Raw genomic sequence first — 17,624 nt, forward strand, 5'->3', positions numbered from 1 at the left:
GCGCAGTTAGTGAAAGTTTCTTTTTACACCCAATAGTTTTTACTCTCTTTCATAGGAACTCGATGTCCAGTGCACTTCCCTGGTGCGTTTTTAATGAGCACGGTTCACCTTTTCACCTGACCAATTGAGTCGCTCAGATCGAGCCCACGACACGACTGGCCAGTAGTCGCGCAGTGCGATGAGCTCCGCTCAGCTCATAAATCATCGCACTGCGCAGCTATTGGCCAGCCGCGGCGAGGGCTCGATCTGAGCGACTCAATTGGTCAGGTAAATAGCTGCAAGTTGGCAGGAAGAGCTAGAGAGAGGAGATACATGATGATGTCAACACGGCAGTGAACATTTCGGTCTGGCAAACGCAAGGCCTTTTTTAACCCATCGATTCCTTGATATTAATAGTAATGGTCCGGTGGGATTGTACAAGTAATGTTCTGCTTGATCTCAGAGGTGGTCGTTGTGTCGGGTCTGTCCTTTAAAGCGCATTGCAGCTTTGCTCAAGGACTCTAGCGATCATCTGCAGCATCCGGAGGAGTCCAGATCCTACTGGTATGTAATTCAAAACCATTTCATTGATAAAATCTGGGTGTGTGAGCAAAGATGAGGCTATTTAAATACATTTCAACCGCGTATGTTGGAAGATGACGCTGATTCTGTTATATTTAGGCCGAATTTATTAAATGTATTTATTAAATTACATTTATAGTCACTATTAAAAAGTTAACAACAACATGTATATTGCACTGATGATTTGTATAACCCATTGAGACTTGAATTATGTTCCAAGGACACAAAAAATATGATCATATAAATTTCATAAAAGTGGTGTTGGATAAAAGCTTCTGCTAAATGATTAAATGTAACTGTAAATGCAACCAAATTATAGTAATCAAAACTATCCCGTATTTTTTTTTACATTTATTTCAATATATATTGCAGTAAATATTAGGTCTGAGCAACATTCAGATAGTTGTACAATTGGATTTGATATACAAAAGACTGCTTTGAGAGAACTTTGAGTTTTAGTGTTGTTAACTAAAATATTATTACTGTAAACACATGAAACGCTGTTAGATCATTAAAAACTATATTGCAAATGAATAATAAACATTACAGGCTAAGCATTTACACTTATTGTACACTTAATCCCATAGACTGACTTTTAGTGCTGTATTTTTTTTAACATACAATAGTTAAAATTATGCAGTATTTTTCAGCCTCATGTCACATGCTGAAAAAAAGAATCTTTTTTTTTTGTTGACAAAAAGCAACAATCACTTATAAATTGATTTAGCTGCATCCAATCTAGTACTTTTTTTTAAATTTTTTATTTTTTTTATTTTGTCTGGCGCCAAAAACGAATAAAGTAATGTCCAGCAGAATCCACACTGGGTCTGAATTGGTTAATATGTAAAAAAAAAAAAAAAAAAAAAAAAAAAAAAAAAAAACTATCAAAATGCATCCTAAAGTATCAACATAATGGTTTGGCCTTCAGCTAATTTTTAAAGCATTTTTCAATATGCATTCTCTGTTCTCTGGATACCTCTATGCACGCACACACACACACACACACACACACACATTGGCACTATTCCACCTTCTGGCATAACATCAGTTTTAACTCTCATGCACAAAGTGAAGTGATCAGATGCCAGTAAGGCATACCTATAAACCGGCAGATGCACCAATGTTGAGAGCAGGAAGCCGGCGTTCATTGAAAAACCACAGTCAAATGACACAGGAAGGATGGCAGCAATCACTGCACATGTAACCCTAGAGTAAATCTTTAATCAAACCAACTCAGGACTTTTTTGCCCTAGTCAAGGAGTTGTTTTTATCTCAGAGGAGTTGGATTGTGACCCTTGCCAAGGACTTGTATGCTGTGCAGCACAGAGATTTGCCCGGGCGAGATTAGACACCATCTGGCTAATTTGACAGGATTGAGAGTGATGAGACTCATCTCGTACTGTCAGAACAAAATAATGCTTGGTGTGTTTGAGTGCATATGTTAGTCTATGTAACCATATGTTTGCTCCTCACTACGGTAATTGCACGAGATATGCGAATCCTGGTGTTCAGTGAGATTTTGAGTGTCGGTGCAGGTAAAATTGTGTGTCTGTGACAGTTTGGAGTGCGTTTTCAGTCGAGTACGTGGAGTGTGTTGCGCAACATATTTAACAATGACCTTTCTGTTGTGTCCCGCTGCAGTCGACAGGCCGATCATAGTAAACTCTCTTGTTAATACTCATTGAATGCGTGCTACTTTGATCTCCGTTCAGTGAAATCACCTCTCATTTTCCCTCTTCCTGTCTCTTTGCACTAAGCTCTTTTCACAATGGCTATTTTAGGCCTGACTGTGCGTCCCTCTTCAGGGGGACTGTATACACTTAATTATCTGGCACTGAATCTTGTAAGCTTCTTACTCGTTGGCTAGGGTTGGAGAGCAGGCACACTAACGTTGTCGCGTCCACGCAGCGGAGGAATGTTTTGGTCAGGCGGATTGCCCCCGTCTTGAGGTAAGGCGTTAATACTGAAGGTCTGCAGCTTCTTTGTAAAGAGGGGAATATCTCTTGAGGGGAGTATTTCACTGCTATTTTGTTGCAGCCACGTTGCATTTTTCAAATATTTCAGTCATGGTTGAGTCAATGTGTTGCAGAGCCTCGGGATAAACTTTCATTTTTGGAGAAATTGAATGGGTAGTTGACATAACATGTTCAAGAACTTTTGTTACAACATCAAGATTTTAGGTTAAAATGAATGTTTAAGGAAAAAGTGTGTTAATGTATTTTAGAGTATTTAAGAAAACTGCTTTTCCTTTATTGTCCGGCCCAGCTCCTGCTAAACAAACAAACAAACAAACACTTTCTATTTGTCTATTTTATGTTTATATTTGGGGCGTTTTCTCTGAGGAGGCAAAGGAGGCTGTGCCTCCTCAAAAAAAAAATTGGATGAAAAAATAATCCGACACAACACAAAATGTGACATTAGAAAGTGTATAATATACTGGTTATATTAGTTTAAAATACTTTTAGGTGAAGTAAACCATCTTACGCCAGAGGACAGCTGATATTCACTGCCCACATTTAAAGAAAAAACAATGTACTGTTGAAAAGAGGAATGATCAATTAAATAGGGCTGGGACAAGACATCAATGCATTGCGAATTGAGAAATGATTCTGGATTGATTCTGATATTTTCCGTATGTATCGCGATTCTCTCTCAAATCAATTCTGAGCTTAGTTTTCAACAGCAGATGGCACTGCGTGCCTTAGAAACAGACGTACTCTGCTTCCTTCCAATTCCTTACACACACCACTTCAACCTTCTATAAAATAATCATTCATAAAGTTCGAAAAGGTTGAAACGAATTACAGTGGTGTTTGTAGTAGGCTGTTTACATTAATCCATAAAAGCATTCTGAGGTTTCAAACACATTCTCAGACTCAGCCGGACGCATGAGTGCTCTTCTTCATGAGCATTTGAGCATGCAGTTAAACACTAGCTTAGTGCGCCATCTGCTGTTAAAAACTAAGCTCAGAATCGTTTTGCGATGCATTTGGAAAATATCAGAAACAATCCACGAATCGCGATGCATCGATGGTATTGTCCCAGCCCTACAAGAAAATAAAATTTGGTTAGACATTAATATTATGAGGCAAAATGCTGAAATTGTCAATTGTCAAAATGATCTGATTTATGATAAAAACGTTCTTGTCCTTAGTGACTGCTGAGAAAAATTCTTCTAAAAATAATCACTGTACATATCGCAGAATAAAATATTCTATATATATATATATATATATATATATATATATATATATATATACACATTATATAAATTTTTTTGCAATGTAGCAGGGACGCTTGTTTCTGCCACGGAATAATAAAAAAAAAAAGATAATTTAGACTTTTTTTCTCAGAATTGCGAGTTTATATCGCAGTTCTGACTTTTTCTCGCAATTCAGACTATTGTAATTACGAGTTTATATTAGCAATTCTAAAAAAGTCAGCATTGAAAGTATATATAATTAAATTCTGAGAAAATAAAAGTCAGAATTGTGAGATGTAAACTTGGAATTGCAAGAAAAAAAGGCAGAATTGTTTGATTTAAAAAGTCGCAATTACCTTTTTTTTTTTTTTTTTTTTTTTTTTTTTTTTTTTACATTTATTCTGTGGCGGAAACAAGCTTCCATAGTGTAGCACTTAATCAGTGTGTGTAATGGTGTACAGTTTGTCCGTAACATAGTTGACAAACATGTCAGGGAAAACATATTTTACTTTTGCAATATCCAAATAGAGTTTAATGATTAAACTTTGCAACTAGCAGATATGTTACACTGATAAATATACAGGCTGAAACCAATAGATGTTTTATTGAGAAAGCATATTGTTGTGATGTTGATGTGAAATTTACCCTAAATTATAGAATGACTCAACCTTTAAATTTATATTTGTTTGATGTTAGTTAGATGAACAGTGAGTGCCTGGACATATCCAAAGCTTTAAATGAAGCGAAAAACAGTGTATAACAATAGCTGTAGTGTAAGTGCAGTTAGCACTGCTTCCTCTAGGCTAGCTTTGGTCATGTCTTGACAGCACAAGTAGGATTTGGGCTGTTGGCAGATTTTGTTTAGCGTGTAAAGCATCTGTTATATTCACCTCAGATTCACTCCCAAACCACCAGCACTGCACTGCTGTCTAATCAGAGCAGAGCACGCTCCCCCTCACCGTCACACTGCCATATGCAGAGACTGCCATTTTAAGAGCTGCATACAAACATACATAAACAACACAGACGTCCAGAATTAGGACAGAATGGGGCGACACCTGCGTGTGTTTGCACTATTAAGCTCTCAGTTTGGAACATGAGCCCACGGTTGTCGTAGTAACTGTGATGCTCTGTGTGTTGGGCAGGTGTGTGAGCTTTAATGGAGTTTTTGAGCGGGATGTGTGCGACTTCTTCTTTTTATCTGCCGGCTGTTTGACCAGAGATCAAGAGACATGGAGAATCTGAGCCACATCTCTCCTTGTCTACACTTGTGAGCTGGGTTTGAGTCAGGTGAGCCACAACGAACACTAAAATGGTTTTGAGTAAAAGCACTGGTGAATTTGCACATTTTAAAATATAAAATAACACAAATGAAAAAAATTATGTAGTGACCAAAAAATGTTGAACAAATCAAACTATCTTATATTTCCAGGGATTCTTTGAAGAAGCTCAGCCTTGCTGAAAAAACACACTTGGTTTTCTGGTCTTAGGTGGTTTAAAGTGGTCTACTAGATGGTCTCCACGATTATAGTGACCAAAATGATTGATTTCGCCAAATTTTATGTTGAAAACCATCAAACAACAAATAAAAATTAGCAGCACTATGCACTTTTTGTTTGCATAAATATTGAAATAATACATTTAACAACGACGTCCAGTTTTTAAATGACCAAAAATGTTGAATGAGTGAATTAAAACATTTTATCTACTAACTTGTTCAAATAAAGTTTTGAAACAAGTTTTATAAAATGATAAACCTTACATTTCAGTCTTTAAAGAAAAGGGAAGAGTCAAAATTATGATTAAAATTTATTTTTTTTTTTTTTAATTTGTAGAATGCACATAAGCTTATTTTCCATTAACCGGTTGAGCATACTGCCTGAACCAATTAAACTCTCTAAAAATCTACTCTCTGCCAGTAGGTGGCGCTTATGGAACAGCATAAATATAGCTGTTTCCCCGGTAACCTCCATCGTTGCGCTGACTTTATGAGGCTTTACACGGAGGTGAGATGAAAAGAAAATGCCATCGACTCTTTTCTGAAGACAGTCAGTCCCCCTCAGAGATGCATTCATTTAACCTTAATTAATTAATTAATTAATACATTCATTCATTCATTCATTCATTCATATAATAATTACTCTAAGCACTCTTGTAAAACCTCACAGCTTTCCGCCATGTTTTCACACAAAACGAAACATACGTTGCATGCTCGCCTTCGTGCTTGCTTACTGCTGGGCTGAGTTTTTCATTTCGTATTAATCAAATGAGGTTTTAATAATTACGAAACCGTAATATTAACCGTCATCTTCAGCCTTACTAAAAAGTGACCAAAACTCAAGAAAACTAGGCGACTGACCGGTGTGACCAAGAAGGGAGACCAACTAAGACCAGCAAACCAGATTAGGCTGGTTTAATCTTCTATATTTACTGTATTTTTCTGCTTGGCCTAAGTTATTCACTAAAAAAAAAAAAAAACATTTTGTAATAGTTTGCAGTTGGTTAGAGTCTCTCATGCTCACCAAGGCAGGATTTATTTGTTCAGAAATACAGCAATAACAGTACTATTGTCAAATATTACAATTTAAAATGTGTTTTCCATTTTAATATATTTTGAAATGTAATTTATTCGTCTGATGGCAGTGTTGAAGCAGCCATTAAATTAATAAACATTTATTAATTTCAATGTTGAGAACAGTTTTGCTTTATATTTTTGTGGAAATTGTGATACATTTTTTTTTTTCCAGGATTCTTTGATAAATGGAAAGTTTAAAATCACTGCATTTATTGGAAATATAAATCTTTTGTAATATTATAAATGTCACTTTTCATCAATTTAATAAGCTACTTTATCCTTGCTAAATAAAAATACCCCAAACTTTTGAAAGGTAGTGTAGATATACTTTATATTTGTCCTAAAGAACTAATTTTAGGTATTTAAGCAAACTTTTACATCAAAAGTTTAAGATCATGAGAAACATAAATTCAGTCCAAGTGTATCCAAACTTATCAACGGTATTGTGTGTGTGTATAATATATATATATATATAATATATATATATAATATATATATATATATATATATATAACCTGTGACAGAGAAAATGCCATTAAAACCAGCCATAAATCTGTTTTGCATTACTTAATGGAATAATGCAAAATATATTCATAGTTGATATATTTGCCTGGCAAATTCTCTCATTTCAGTGACTGACCAGTGTGGCATAGTTAATTCTGGGCCATGATTTTGGTACAAGTGTGGTACTAATATCATTTAATACATTTCTCTTTACATGTTTTCTTACTGTCTTCATATTTCCCTTATTTTCTCTGTCAGGAGGACCATGCTCTGCTCAGAGCGTGGGGTGGTGGAGGAATGGCTCTCAGAGTTCAAGGTGAGAAATTTGACATCCTAGCAGGCTTTAATATGGTGTTTTTTATATAGCTCAGTCAAATTAAGTCTTCCCTTCCCAAGTGATCTGAGCACAGTGTCCCATTAACCACATTTGGATTCAGAATCTCAAACACAATAGAGGAATATTTCAGTCTCCAAGTTATTCAATTCCAAGCCGATTCAGGTCGAGGCTGTGTAATGCCAACCACCGTTTCTCCTCTTTAGACCTTACCTGACGAGCAAATCCGTAGCTATTCTGGCAGCTTGCGTCTGAAGAAAGCTTTGGTTCCTGCTCTCTATGCTGTTATTCGGGAGCAGCCCTGCAGTGAGGTATGATTTATGTTTTATTTAAAAATGTTTTCAAAGGTAACTTGAAATGGCATGATGTGGGTTGTGACTTGATTTTATTTATTCAGATTATTCAGTGCTGTTATTGTTAACTAAAACTGAAAGCTCACATAAAATAAAATATAAATGTTAGATGAAAAATTTGAACTTAAAAAAAAACTGAAATAGTCTAGGCAATTTGTTTTATAAATGCTTTTTGTTACACTGGTTGAAACTTTCTACACACCCTGACAGCAATCAATAATACAAGTGGTCTACGTATTTAAACATGTACATATTCCTTCTGTGGAAGTCTCAGGACCAAAAAATGTTCATCCAATCATTGCATTTGGTCTGATGCTTTTTTTTTTTTCTCGTTTTTTCTTCATGTTGCAAAGGAGTGTTCCTTTCAGTGCCTATATTCCATACTGTCTCATTCACTTTATATCACTGTCTCTTTTTTTCCCCCTCCTTCCTCTCTAGCTGCTAGCTCCGGTGTGTCATCAGTTGTTTGAATTGTACCGGAGCTCAGAGGAGGGTTTGCGACGGTTTACCCTTCAGTTCCTACCTGAACTCATATGGGTGTACTTGCGTCATTCAGCCAGCAGAGAGCGCTACCGCAATGGCTGCGTAGAAGCCCTGTTACTTGGGATCTATAACCTGGTGAGAGATTTGTGATTGTGCTTGCATTACCTGTGATTTCCTGAAATTCAATATCTAAATTTGACTTACGGTATGTGCACATTTTTTGTTATAGGAAATTGTGGACAGTAAAGGAAATGGCAAGCTGCTGTCATTCACCATACCAACTCTCTCTAAGCCTTCAATATACCATGAGGTACGAAGTGAAGTGTAATACAAACTTTTTAATCTGACCTTTATCGGATGTCTGAGCTAGAGGAGGTATCGGTGTCAGATCAATGAAGATGATTTATCCTGTTGGTACACACACAAAAAGCAGATCTGGTTTCATTTAGCTTGGTGCAGGATACTAGACAGTAATGCACCAACCTACAAAGAGCCAGAAAGCCTAGATTTTTTACAAAACTAAGGTTTCTTGGATGGTTTCTGGGGTGTTCTGGGAGATGCAAAATCTGAGAAAACCATCTGGTTTGCTGGTATTAGCTGGTTTAATCTAGCTCTTGTGTTCGGTTCAAAATCTGGGTATGATTGTTATGCTCGGGGTCAAATTGACCCTAATTGGATTCAGTACAATTCACAAATAACCATATAATGAAAGAAAAAAGAAAAAATCTGTTAAATCAGCAAACTTTTAACATAAATACTTAACACTTTACCATAAAAGGAAAAAATATGATTTTTAAAAATGTATTTAACAACTATGTGAATATTATAAAACAGTATTATAACTAATTTTAACATTTTTAAAAACATTTTAGACAAGAAGTGTGCTTTTCCTAAGCTCAAAATTGCAAAATAATGGGTTTAATTTCTCTCAAACTGAACATGCATTAACTGGTAAAAATGTGCGCCTTTGATGCAGAGAAACTTCTTTGCATAAAAGTAGAGATGAATCGGTCGACCGACCATAAATCTAAATCGGCCAGTTCCCGATCATGTGTATGGAGCAAAAATCATCCAGAAATGGGTCAAATTGACATGCAACTTAACATAAGGGATAGTTTAATAATAATATAATGTCTTAGCTGGTTTAAGATGGTCGCCCGCCATTGCCAAACTGGTATTTATCTGGATTAGCTGGGAGGCCAGCTTGTTCATCTGAAAAGTGCCCCTTCTAAAACTAGCCAATAGACCAGGCAAACCAGCTTAGACTGGTTTAAGATGTTTTTTTCAGCAGGATAAACTCCATCTGACACTTGTTTACATGCTCTGCCAATGAAAATTGGGGGCAGTTGCGGCCTAGTTAGAGATTCAGACTTGTAATCCGAAGGTTGTGGGTTTGGGTCTCGGTACCGGCAGGAAATGTATGTCTGGGGAGTGAATGAACAGTGCTTATTTCCACTGTTATTACCCACAACTGAGGTGCCCTTGAGCAAGGCACCTAACCCCCAATCGCTCCCCGGGCGCCGCAACAAAAAAAATGGCTGCCCACTGCTCCAGGTGTGTGTTCAATAATCACTGCTGTGTGTGTGCACTTGGATGGGTGAAATGCAAGCACAAATTGGGACACCATACTTGGGTACATGTCACACATGTCACTTCACTTAAAATAAGTCCCATTTCACTAGTAATATCATATAGAATGTTTCCATTGAACTTAATAAGGCTGTAAATGCTTAATTAAATTGAATATTCAATAACTATTTTATGGTTATTATTTGTAGGCCTTAAATGAATGAGTAATTAAAGCCGAATACACTTATGTTTAACGCAGCCATCCAGCCTGGGGTCCATGGCGTTAACCGAGGGAGCCCTGAACCAGCACGACCTCATCCGGGTGGTGTACAGCGGTCTGCTATCTCAGAGAGAGACGGTCACCTCACAGAACAGGTGCGTTTTGTTTTTTTTGCCGGACTGAGGTTTTGTACATATCCTTCTGGTGGAGAAAGTAGGTTGATGTGTGGAATATTTCTGGGCATTTGATTAATCGTGCTATCGCCCGCTGGACCGTTTTATTGCCATGACTCAGCTGTTACTTTTTCCTACAGGCTGAAATGGGCTGTAATGGTATCTCAGCATTTTTATTTCATTAAATCGCTGCTGGAGCTTCCTGACAGCGAGATCCGTGCAGATGTAGTGTGATTTGTTATTACCCATTCCACCGGCTAGATACACGGCGACAGTCGCTGACTCATAATGTACCGCTGTCTGATTTGTCGATGTAAAATTATGCAGATGTCAGAGGGGGTTATGTAAAAGCTGTATGTGTGTGTGTGTCTCTCCTGCAGGTTTGAGGTGCTGTCTTTTTTAATGCTCTGCTACAACTCAGCCGTGGTCTTTATGCCTGCATCCTCCCACCAATCGGCTTGCAGAATGAGTACACGGTAAGGGGGGCGTATGAGTTCTCTTTTTCTGCTAACGATCTGGGAACATCTTGGCCTGTCTGTCACTCTGGCTGTCTCACTCTCTCTGAAATGTCTTGCTGGAACAGGCAGATATGATTAAATGGATTAAATGGAATATTGATTTAGAGAGAGAGAGAGTAAAGGGTTTCTGTGGCTGGTCATAGCATTAGTATAAAGTCCTCCATATAAACATGTCATTAGAGATTCTCTATGAATCTCACTCTTCATGCAGGCTGTGTGTGAGCGGTTACCCACGGCAGCAGCAAAAGTCGTGGAAGGAGCCGTACAACCGTGTGCGATTGGAGCCAGAGTTTATGGTGCAGATGCTGACTGCTGTTTACCATGCCATGTAAGTTGTATCTCCATTATAGCACAAGTTGTCCTTTTTTTTTGTTCCATGCCACTATTGTTCTCTAATAAGAGGGTGTTTTGATATAGATGTTGAATAATTTCTGCTGAATGCTAAAGATTGCATTGTTTTCCAGTAATTTTGATCAAATAAATGCTGCCTTGGTAAGCATAAGAGACTTCTTTCAAAAACATTTTCAACATTCAAACTATTAAATGGAAGTGTATTTCTAAGCAGCATCCAAATCTACTTTCTTTTTACATTAGTAAGAGAAGGAAATGTATTATATATTTAATTCCTGTTAATTCTCAATTAACGGTTTGAGTGGTGTGCTAATGATCTCATCTGCATAATGATTCTCTCTCCCATCAACTCCAGTTATAATGGGCAGTGGGATCTGGGGAGGGAAGCTTTGGATGACATCCTCTACCGAGCACAGCTAGACCTTCATGCCCAGCCATTACTGGTAAGTCATCAGCTCTCTGCACACCAATGTATTATGTGAAATGCTTTTGTTACAGAAATATACAGTGGGGTCTGAGACACTGATTTTTTTTTTTTAATTATTATTATTTAAACCTGGAAAAATCAGTTTTTTTTTAAAAGGAAAAAAAGTCAAATAAAGAAATATTACAACATGAAATGAAGATAAAATATTTAAGATTTCTTGGTCAAATTTCAATTTCAAACATATAAACAGATGTTTTTGCTTTCCACAAAATTCTCTTTGTATCTTTTTCAAATTATGCATGAACATTGTTATCATCAGAGCTGTGTTTGAAATCGGCCCCTATACCCTCATTCACTATTCCCTAGTGTGTGCTTACCATTTAATAATCATTTGAAACTTAGCAAACTGGCAGCTCCAGTGGTAATGGAAAACTAGCATGTATAAACCTTAAAGCTGCAGTCTGCAACTTTTTTTGGTTAAAAATGATCCAAAATAAATTTTTGAGCAAGTATATAACCAGCCAGTGTTCAAAACTATCTCATTATCTTAGCTCGATTCACAACGGTAAGCTTGTAATAATGTTTTATAATAAGAGCAACATGGTGGATTTCCGTCAAATTCGAGAATGCAGTTGTTCGTCTTTGTGTCATTATGTCATTATGTAAAGGATGGAGTCCCGTCGAGAGGCTAGTCGTTTTATCACGTGAGGATGCAGCTGGTAGCGGCACATTTAGAGTAGCTGAAATAATTAAACTTATCATTTTGATGGCGGATTGTAATCCAGAAAGATCCAAATGACAATCATCAGTGACAACTGGAGATTCACCCGTAGTCAAAAAGCAAAATACTTTGGACTGTTGAGTGGCTACGGAAATTGAAATCTACAGGTAACGCTAATACACACTAAATACACACAGTCACGCAATGCTGATGTTGTTAACATTAACAATTTGAGAACAATATAACAGTAATAATAATTTGCATGGTTTGGCATGATTCGAGCTAAGCGATCGTTAGATTTAATCACCATTGGCAGCGCAATTTATTGTAGGCCTAATGCTTTTTTCCTCAGTTGGTCAGAAAAAAAGTGGCAGAAATGTTACTTACTTGTTCAGATGATATTTTCCAGTGAAAATTCTTATATTGGTCATACTTTCAAGACGTAGAATCTGTGATTCTGAAGTGCAGTATCCACACCGGTGCGGTGACTGACAGCAAACATTAGATTCATCCGCTCTGACGAGCTGTGCCGAGGCACAACGCACGTACAGATAACTGTTCCGCATATGACTGCAATTGCAAGTTTCTAACAAGTGATGGCGATTAAAGAGGAAAAATCATGGACTGCAGCTTTAATTAAACAATTTAATAATCAATTAAAAAGATAATTATATGTATATGATATTACAGTCTACCCACATTGGACCAGTGGTTTGAATGGATGGATGGATGATTGAGCTGTGGGCACCATCTTCTGGTGGGACATGGGAATTCATTCAATATGACCCTCACAGTGCATTATAGGTATTCTCTAGCCGTTGTGTGTATATAACATACGTTATTGCAGTGCATTATGGGACTGAATAAATGCACCTGACAATGTCTATTATTGTTTCGGACACCACTACAAATGGCTGTCCTCTCAAATAGTGCCCTATATAGGGGCGATTTCAGACACAGTCCAGGTTTTACACAATCTTGTGGAATTCATACAACTCAAGTGCTGCTTCCATTAAACCAAAAGGTGGAACAACAAATATGTTAAGTAATTAAATAAAAATTCATGACAATCTTTGAATTTACCTTGTTCTCATGTTACCCTGAAAATATAATTTAAATTTTATTTTAATTTTTTTTTTTTTTTTTTATTTAATTACAAAAAACGCAAAATAGTTGCATTTTCACTGGTGGTCTGACTTTTGGACCCCACTGTACTAGTGATGTGGGAGTTGTAGTTTTTGCCACAATAAAATTGCCTCCATGTATAATTAAGTCTTTTAAGAGCAACATTTAAATTTTAATTATTAATGGAAAGTAATATTTGCATTACGTTGACCCCTGATCCTCAGGTGGCAAATGCAATTAGTCGCTCACTTCCGTCCCGTCCTCCGGAGGGCTCACGGAACCTTCTGGAGGTGGAAGTAACTCATGCTGGGAGATGCATCTCACAGGCAGCTGTCACTGCCGCCTCCATTCGTCGCCTCCGCTGGAAACGAGAGGGTACGTGAAATATGCACACACACACCACACACACAGCCTTTTATACCCATCTTTTTATTTTGGTTGCTTTTCGCTTATTTGTTTCCTTAATGATCGTTAAAATCATAATGAGAACATTAACGTGCCATCCTCAACAGTCCCTCCATTGCATCCATTCAAGCATCAGGAAGAGGAGGAGGCCATTTTTGTGTGTGAAATGTTCCCTCTGTCAGCGTCATATTTAGTTCACTCACTGTCTTCACCTCAGATTGTTTTGATTTCTCAACCACGGCTGAATTCTACGCCTCCATCACCCCCAGCCGATTCACTCCCCCGGAGAGACCAGACAATCCTGTGCCATGTGGGCGGATAAAGTGCACCATTCACCTAACCTTGCAAGGGGGTAGGCAGGGCTCAGGATCATCTCACCTTTACACCACGTCCTAACCAGACGTGATGCGATAAGATTCTCTGATTAACATGGAAAAGATACCCTTTATCGCGTGCCACATCTGGTTAGGATGTGGTGTTAGACAGTCCATACACAAGCCCTGCCCTTGTTCGTCATAGAAAGTATTAATTATAAAAATTAATATTAAAATATTATCAATATTAAAAAGACCCCACTGCATGGAAAACTTCCTCCTGCCTGTTACTAGTGTCTCCACATAACTTAGTGTATTGTGATCATTTGTGTTTAATCCTTACATTTGTGATCAATTTTGTTTTAGAAGCCTTTTACAGTGCTTGCAAGGCAAGATGAATGATTTTCCTCTTCTTTTTCATCACTACGAATTCATTTAGCTTAAGCTACTTAATGTACAGATTTATTCAAACATCGTTTTGTGGAAAATTTTGTAGTACACTATACTTTCATCTTAAAAGGAAATTCCCCTTAGATTTTTCATTGATTTAAATGTTCTGCATTCAAAATAGTAATAATATTTGCATACTGAACTGTGATTGGCCTACTTTTGGTACATTCAAGTCATGATCGTACAGTTTCAAAATTGAGTGCACATGAATACCATGTCATAATTACCAATAGTGGTCAAAAGTGATGGCCGGAGGGGAATTTTGTTTTAGTGAGCCCGTTTGATTAAACCATCAAACTATGAGGAAAATATTTTATATATTTTTTTAAATAATTTAAATATTATTGAAGAACAAAACACTAAACTTGGTTAAGGTTTTTATCTGACAAAATTATGTGGGGGAAACTATGAAACCTTTATTTTACTATGAAAAAAAAATGCTTAAAAAGCATAATCAGTTATATTTTGTTGGTTCTCTCTTGTTTTTGCATATGTTCATAAATTTCTTTGTATGACAGCTTGGCCAAATATTATGTCTGCACAATTTGGCATGTTTCATTGCTTTACCACAAATAAAACAACTGATTCATAATAAGCCCAATGTGTAAGATGATCACAAAATCGTTAACACATTTTTAATAATATTTTAATTGAGGGTGAAGATGTCAATTTTCCTTGGCTAGACATCACTTTTGGCCACTGCTGTAGTTGTCAATGTTGACTGTAATGTTTTGTGTAAAATTAATCCAAAATAGTGATAAAAATTGCTTGAATTTACTACTCGATGGACCATGTGTCAATTGCACATTTAATGTGCATCCTTTGTGCATCTCCATGTCATCCAAGATGTTTGTCTTTCTTTCTTCAGTCGAAAAGAAATTAAGTTTTTTTTGAGGAAAACATTCCAGAATTTTTCTCCATGTAGTGGGGAAAATCTTCACCGGGGTTCAACGGGTTGAAGGTCCAAATTTCAGTTTTAGCACTGCTTCAAAGCGCTCTACACGATCCCACCCGAGGAATAAGGGACTTGTCTAGCTTTTTTTTTTTAAATTATATACTTTTTAATCACAAATGCTTGTCATGCACTAGCTCTGCGATGCACCACGCATTACAAAATCACGTATGAAAGGTCACGCATGAAGTAGGCGGAAGCACCGATCCAGTGTTTACAAAGCATTCGTGCAAAGACTAATTCAAACGCCCTTTAACGGTGTATAATTTTTTATTTTTGACCGATCGTTTTGCTAGATAAGGCCCTTGTTCCTCAGCTGGGATCATGTAGAGAAATTTGAAACTGCAATTTGGACCTTCAACCCGTTGGTAGCAGTTGAAGTCCACTTTATGGAGAAAAATCCTGGATTGTTTTCCTCAAAAACCTTAATTTATTTTCAACTGAAGAAAAACGCAGATAAACATCTTGGATGACATGGTGGTGAGTAAATTATCAGGAATTTTAATTCTGAAGTGAACTAATCCTTTGAACGGTAGTGTAATTACATACTGAGTTGTGATTCTTGAATCATCTAGTCAGAGTTCACCAACAAAATTTCCCCCGTGCCTGAGTTTCCAACGTTCACATGTATATGTATGGAAGCGAATGAAGACTAGTGTAACCTCAGCTTGACACTTCAAAGACGGTGTCATGTTGTTTTCTATCAGCTGTGAGCCTGTGTTGGAGAATTAACGTGCTGAGTGTCAAAGCAGCTCAGATGCAGCATTTCACAGAGGCCGATCCAAAAGCCCAAGCTTATTTCTAAGCTCACCTAACACTATTCTGTTGCTGCCTTGCAAGCGCTGTTATTTCCTCCGGTATATTCAAATCTAGTTAATCCAACGTTCTTTTTTTCTCTGCCTCATTTTCCCCTCGTTGTGTTTTAGATGCCGACGGCGTGAGCTGCGGAAAGGACTCTTTTGACCCAGATGAAGGGTTTTCCTCTGGGGCTTCCAGCAGCAGCCAGCCCAGCAGCGTGAAACGTGACTGGGTCATAACTGGCGTTCGACCTTCCCGAGATCCGGGAGCCAGGCAGAGGGAGAGCACGTCGGCCGACACCAGAGCCGCCCTCCGAAGCCTCCACCAACGGCACCAGTCCCCTCCCCCCACCGTCAGCCTCCGTACCGCAGAGAGCAGCCGCAGCCCGAGTCCCAGCGCTCCGAGACGCTTTCTGGACCCGCATTACATCTCTCCCTTTGCTGGTGTGCCACCCAAAACCAGCAGCACGTCTTCAAGCAAGTCTCTTGACTGTACCGGCCTCAACGGCTCATCGGGACCCACAGATAGCCTGTCGCTGGGAAGCCTCAGCGCAGACAGGGCTCACTATCTGTCGGCCATCAGCTTGCAGGAGGAACGTCTTGGGCGAGCGGCGCGGAGCCAGGATCTCCTTTCCCCCGGGAGTCCGTTCTCCTCTGGAAGCCCATTGTCCAAACAGTCTCGATCACCCAGTTTTAATATGCAGATTATATCCCAGGTCTAGAATGATTTTGCTGGGCTATGTGTGTGCAAGAATGAGAGAAAGGGAGAGAGAGAGAGTAGCGGAAATGTTAACGTGCATGCGTACGAGCATGTTGTCTTACGGTGTGCGTGTGAATGTGTTTGAATGAGGGTGTGCTCATACACTTTTATTTGATCACTACATTATGCACTCGGGTTCGGTGTGGAGGAAATATTTGTTTTGCACAATGGACATATTCAAGTGTACAATGATCCGAGACTGTTTTAAATGTGCCATACAAACAAACAATAACAACATGGTGTTAAGAGGAGCAAACATTACCGTATCAGAGCAATGAAACTTCAAAAACCGACAATCACGGTCAATGCATCGAGAAAGGCCTGATAGTGCATGATCCAAAGAGTTTTATCCAGCCCAGCTGTACTGTAGGTCATCCTGAAGAAATCCTCTTCCATGTCACCGTTTCGGTTTGTGCTGATTGAGCCCGCTTACTGTTGCCTGTGCTGTCCACCCACCTTAGAAAATAAATCGTGTGGACTGCCTCAATGAAACGCTATGTCGTGAAAAAATAAACAGTATATGTTGTACTTTGGAACAAGTTTATATTTTAAATTGTGTATATTTGTGTAAATGATTATTGTACCATAGAAAGAGTATATGCTAACAGAATCTATATTGCTTGTACAGAGATAGAAAGCTATCTGCTGAATGGTGAATAAATGTGCTGTTCATGGGAGTGCAGTCTTGTTTTTACTTTATATGGGAATCAATGCAATAGATTGCATGTTATTATGTATATCATATGGTGGACATATATAACATATATACAGTAAGTTGTTGTTGTTGCTGTTTTTTGAAAGCGGTGTCTTATGCTCACCAAGGCTGTATT

The 17,624-nt window shown here is 38.0% G+C and overlaps 1 protein-coding gene across 4 annotated transcripts; it reads left to right on the forward strand.

Annotated features, from left to right (window-relative positions):
• Positions 1-263: 263 nt before the first annotated feature.
• LOC125256567 (protein FAM126B) lies at positions 264-17,471 on the forward strand. Of its 4 annotated transcripts, XM_048172663.1 has the most exons (14): positions 265-543; positions 2,429-2,510; positions 4,909-5,053; positions 7,101-7,158; positions 7,383-7,487; positions 7,968-8,147; positions 8,242-8,322; positions 9,841-9,956; positions 10,355-10,450; positions 10,704-10,820; positions 11,199-11,286; positions 13,341-13,491; positions 13,739-13,873; positions 16,164-17,471. In XM_048172663.1, the coding sequence occupies exons 4-14, from the start codon at positions 7,108-7,110 to the stop codon at positions 16,754-16,756; spliced, it is 1,713 nt and encodes a 570-aa protein (XP_048028620.1). In that variant the 5' UTR covers positions 265-543; positions 2,429-2,510; positions 4,909-5,053; positions 7,101-7,107; the 3' UTR covers positions 16,757-17,471. The 4 variants fall into 4 exon arrangements, with proteins under 4 accessions (XP_048028621.1, XP_048028620.1, XP_048028619.1 ...); XM_048172662.1 differs by lacking the exon at positions 2,429-2,510; XM_048172664.1 differs by lacking the exons at positions 2,429-2,510; positions 4,909-5,053 and having other exon boundaries at positions 264-543.
• Positions 17,472-17,624: the final 153 nt, after the last annotated feature.

This window comes from Megalobrama amblycephala, linkage group LG21 (genome assembly GCF_018812025.1).
Source record: "Megalobrama amblycephala isolate DHTTF-2021 linkage group LG21, ASM1881202v1, whole genome shotgun sequence".
NCBI classification, from domain to species: Eukaryota; Metazoa; Chordata; class Actinopteri; order Cypriniformes; family Xenocyprididae; genus Megalobrama; species Megalobrama amblycephala.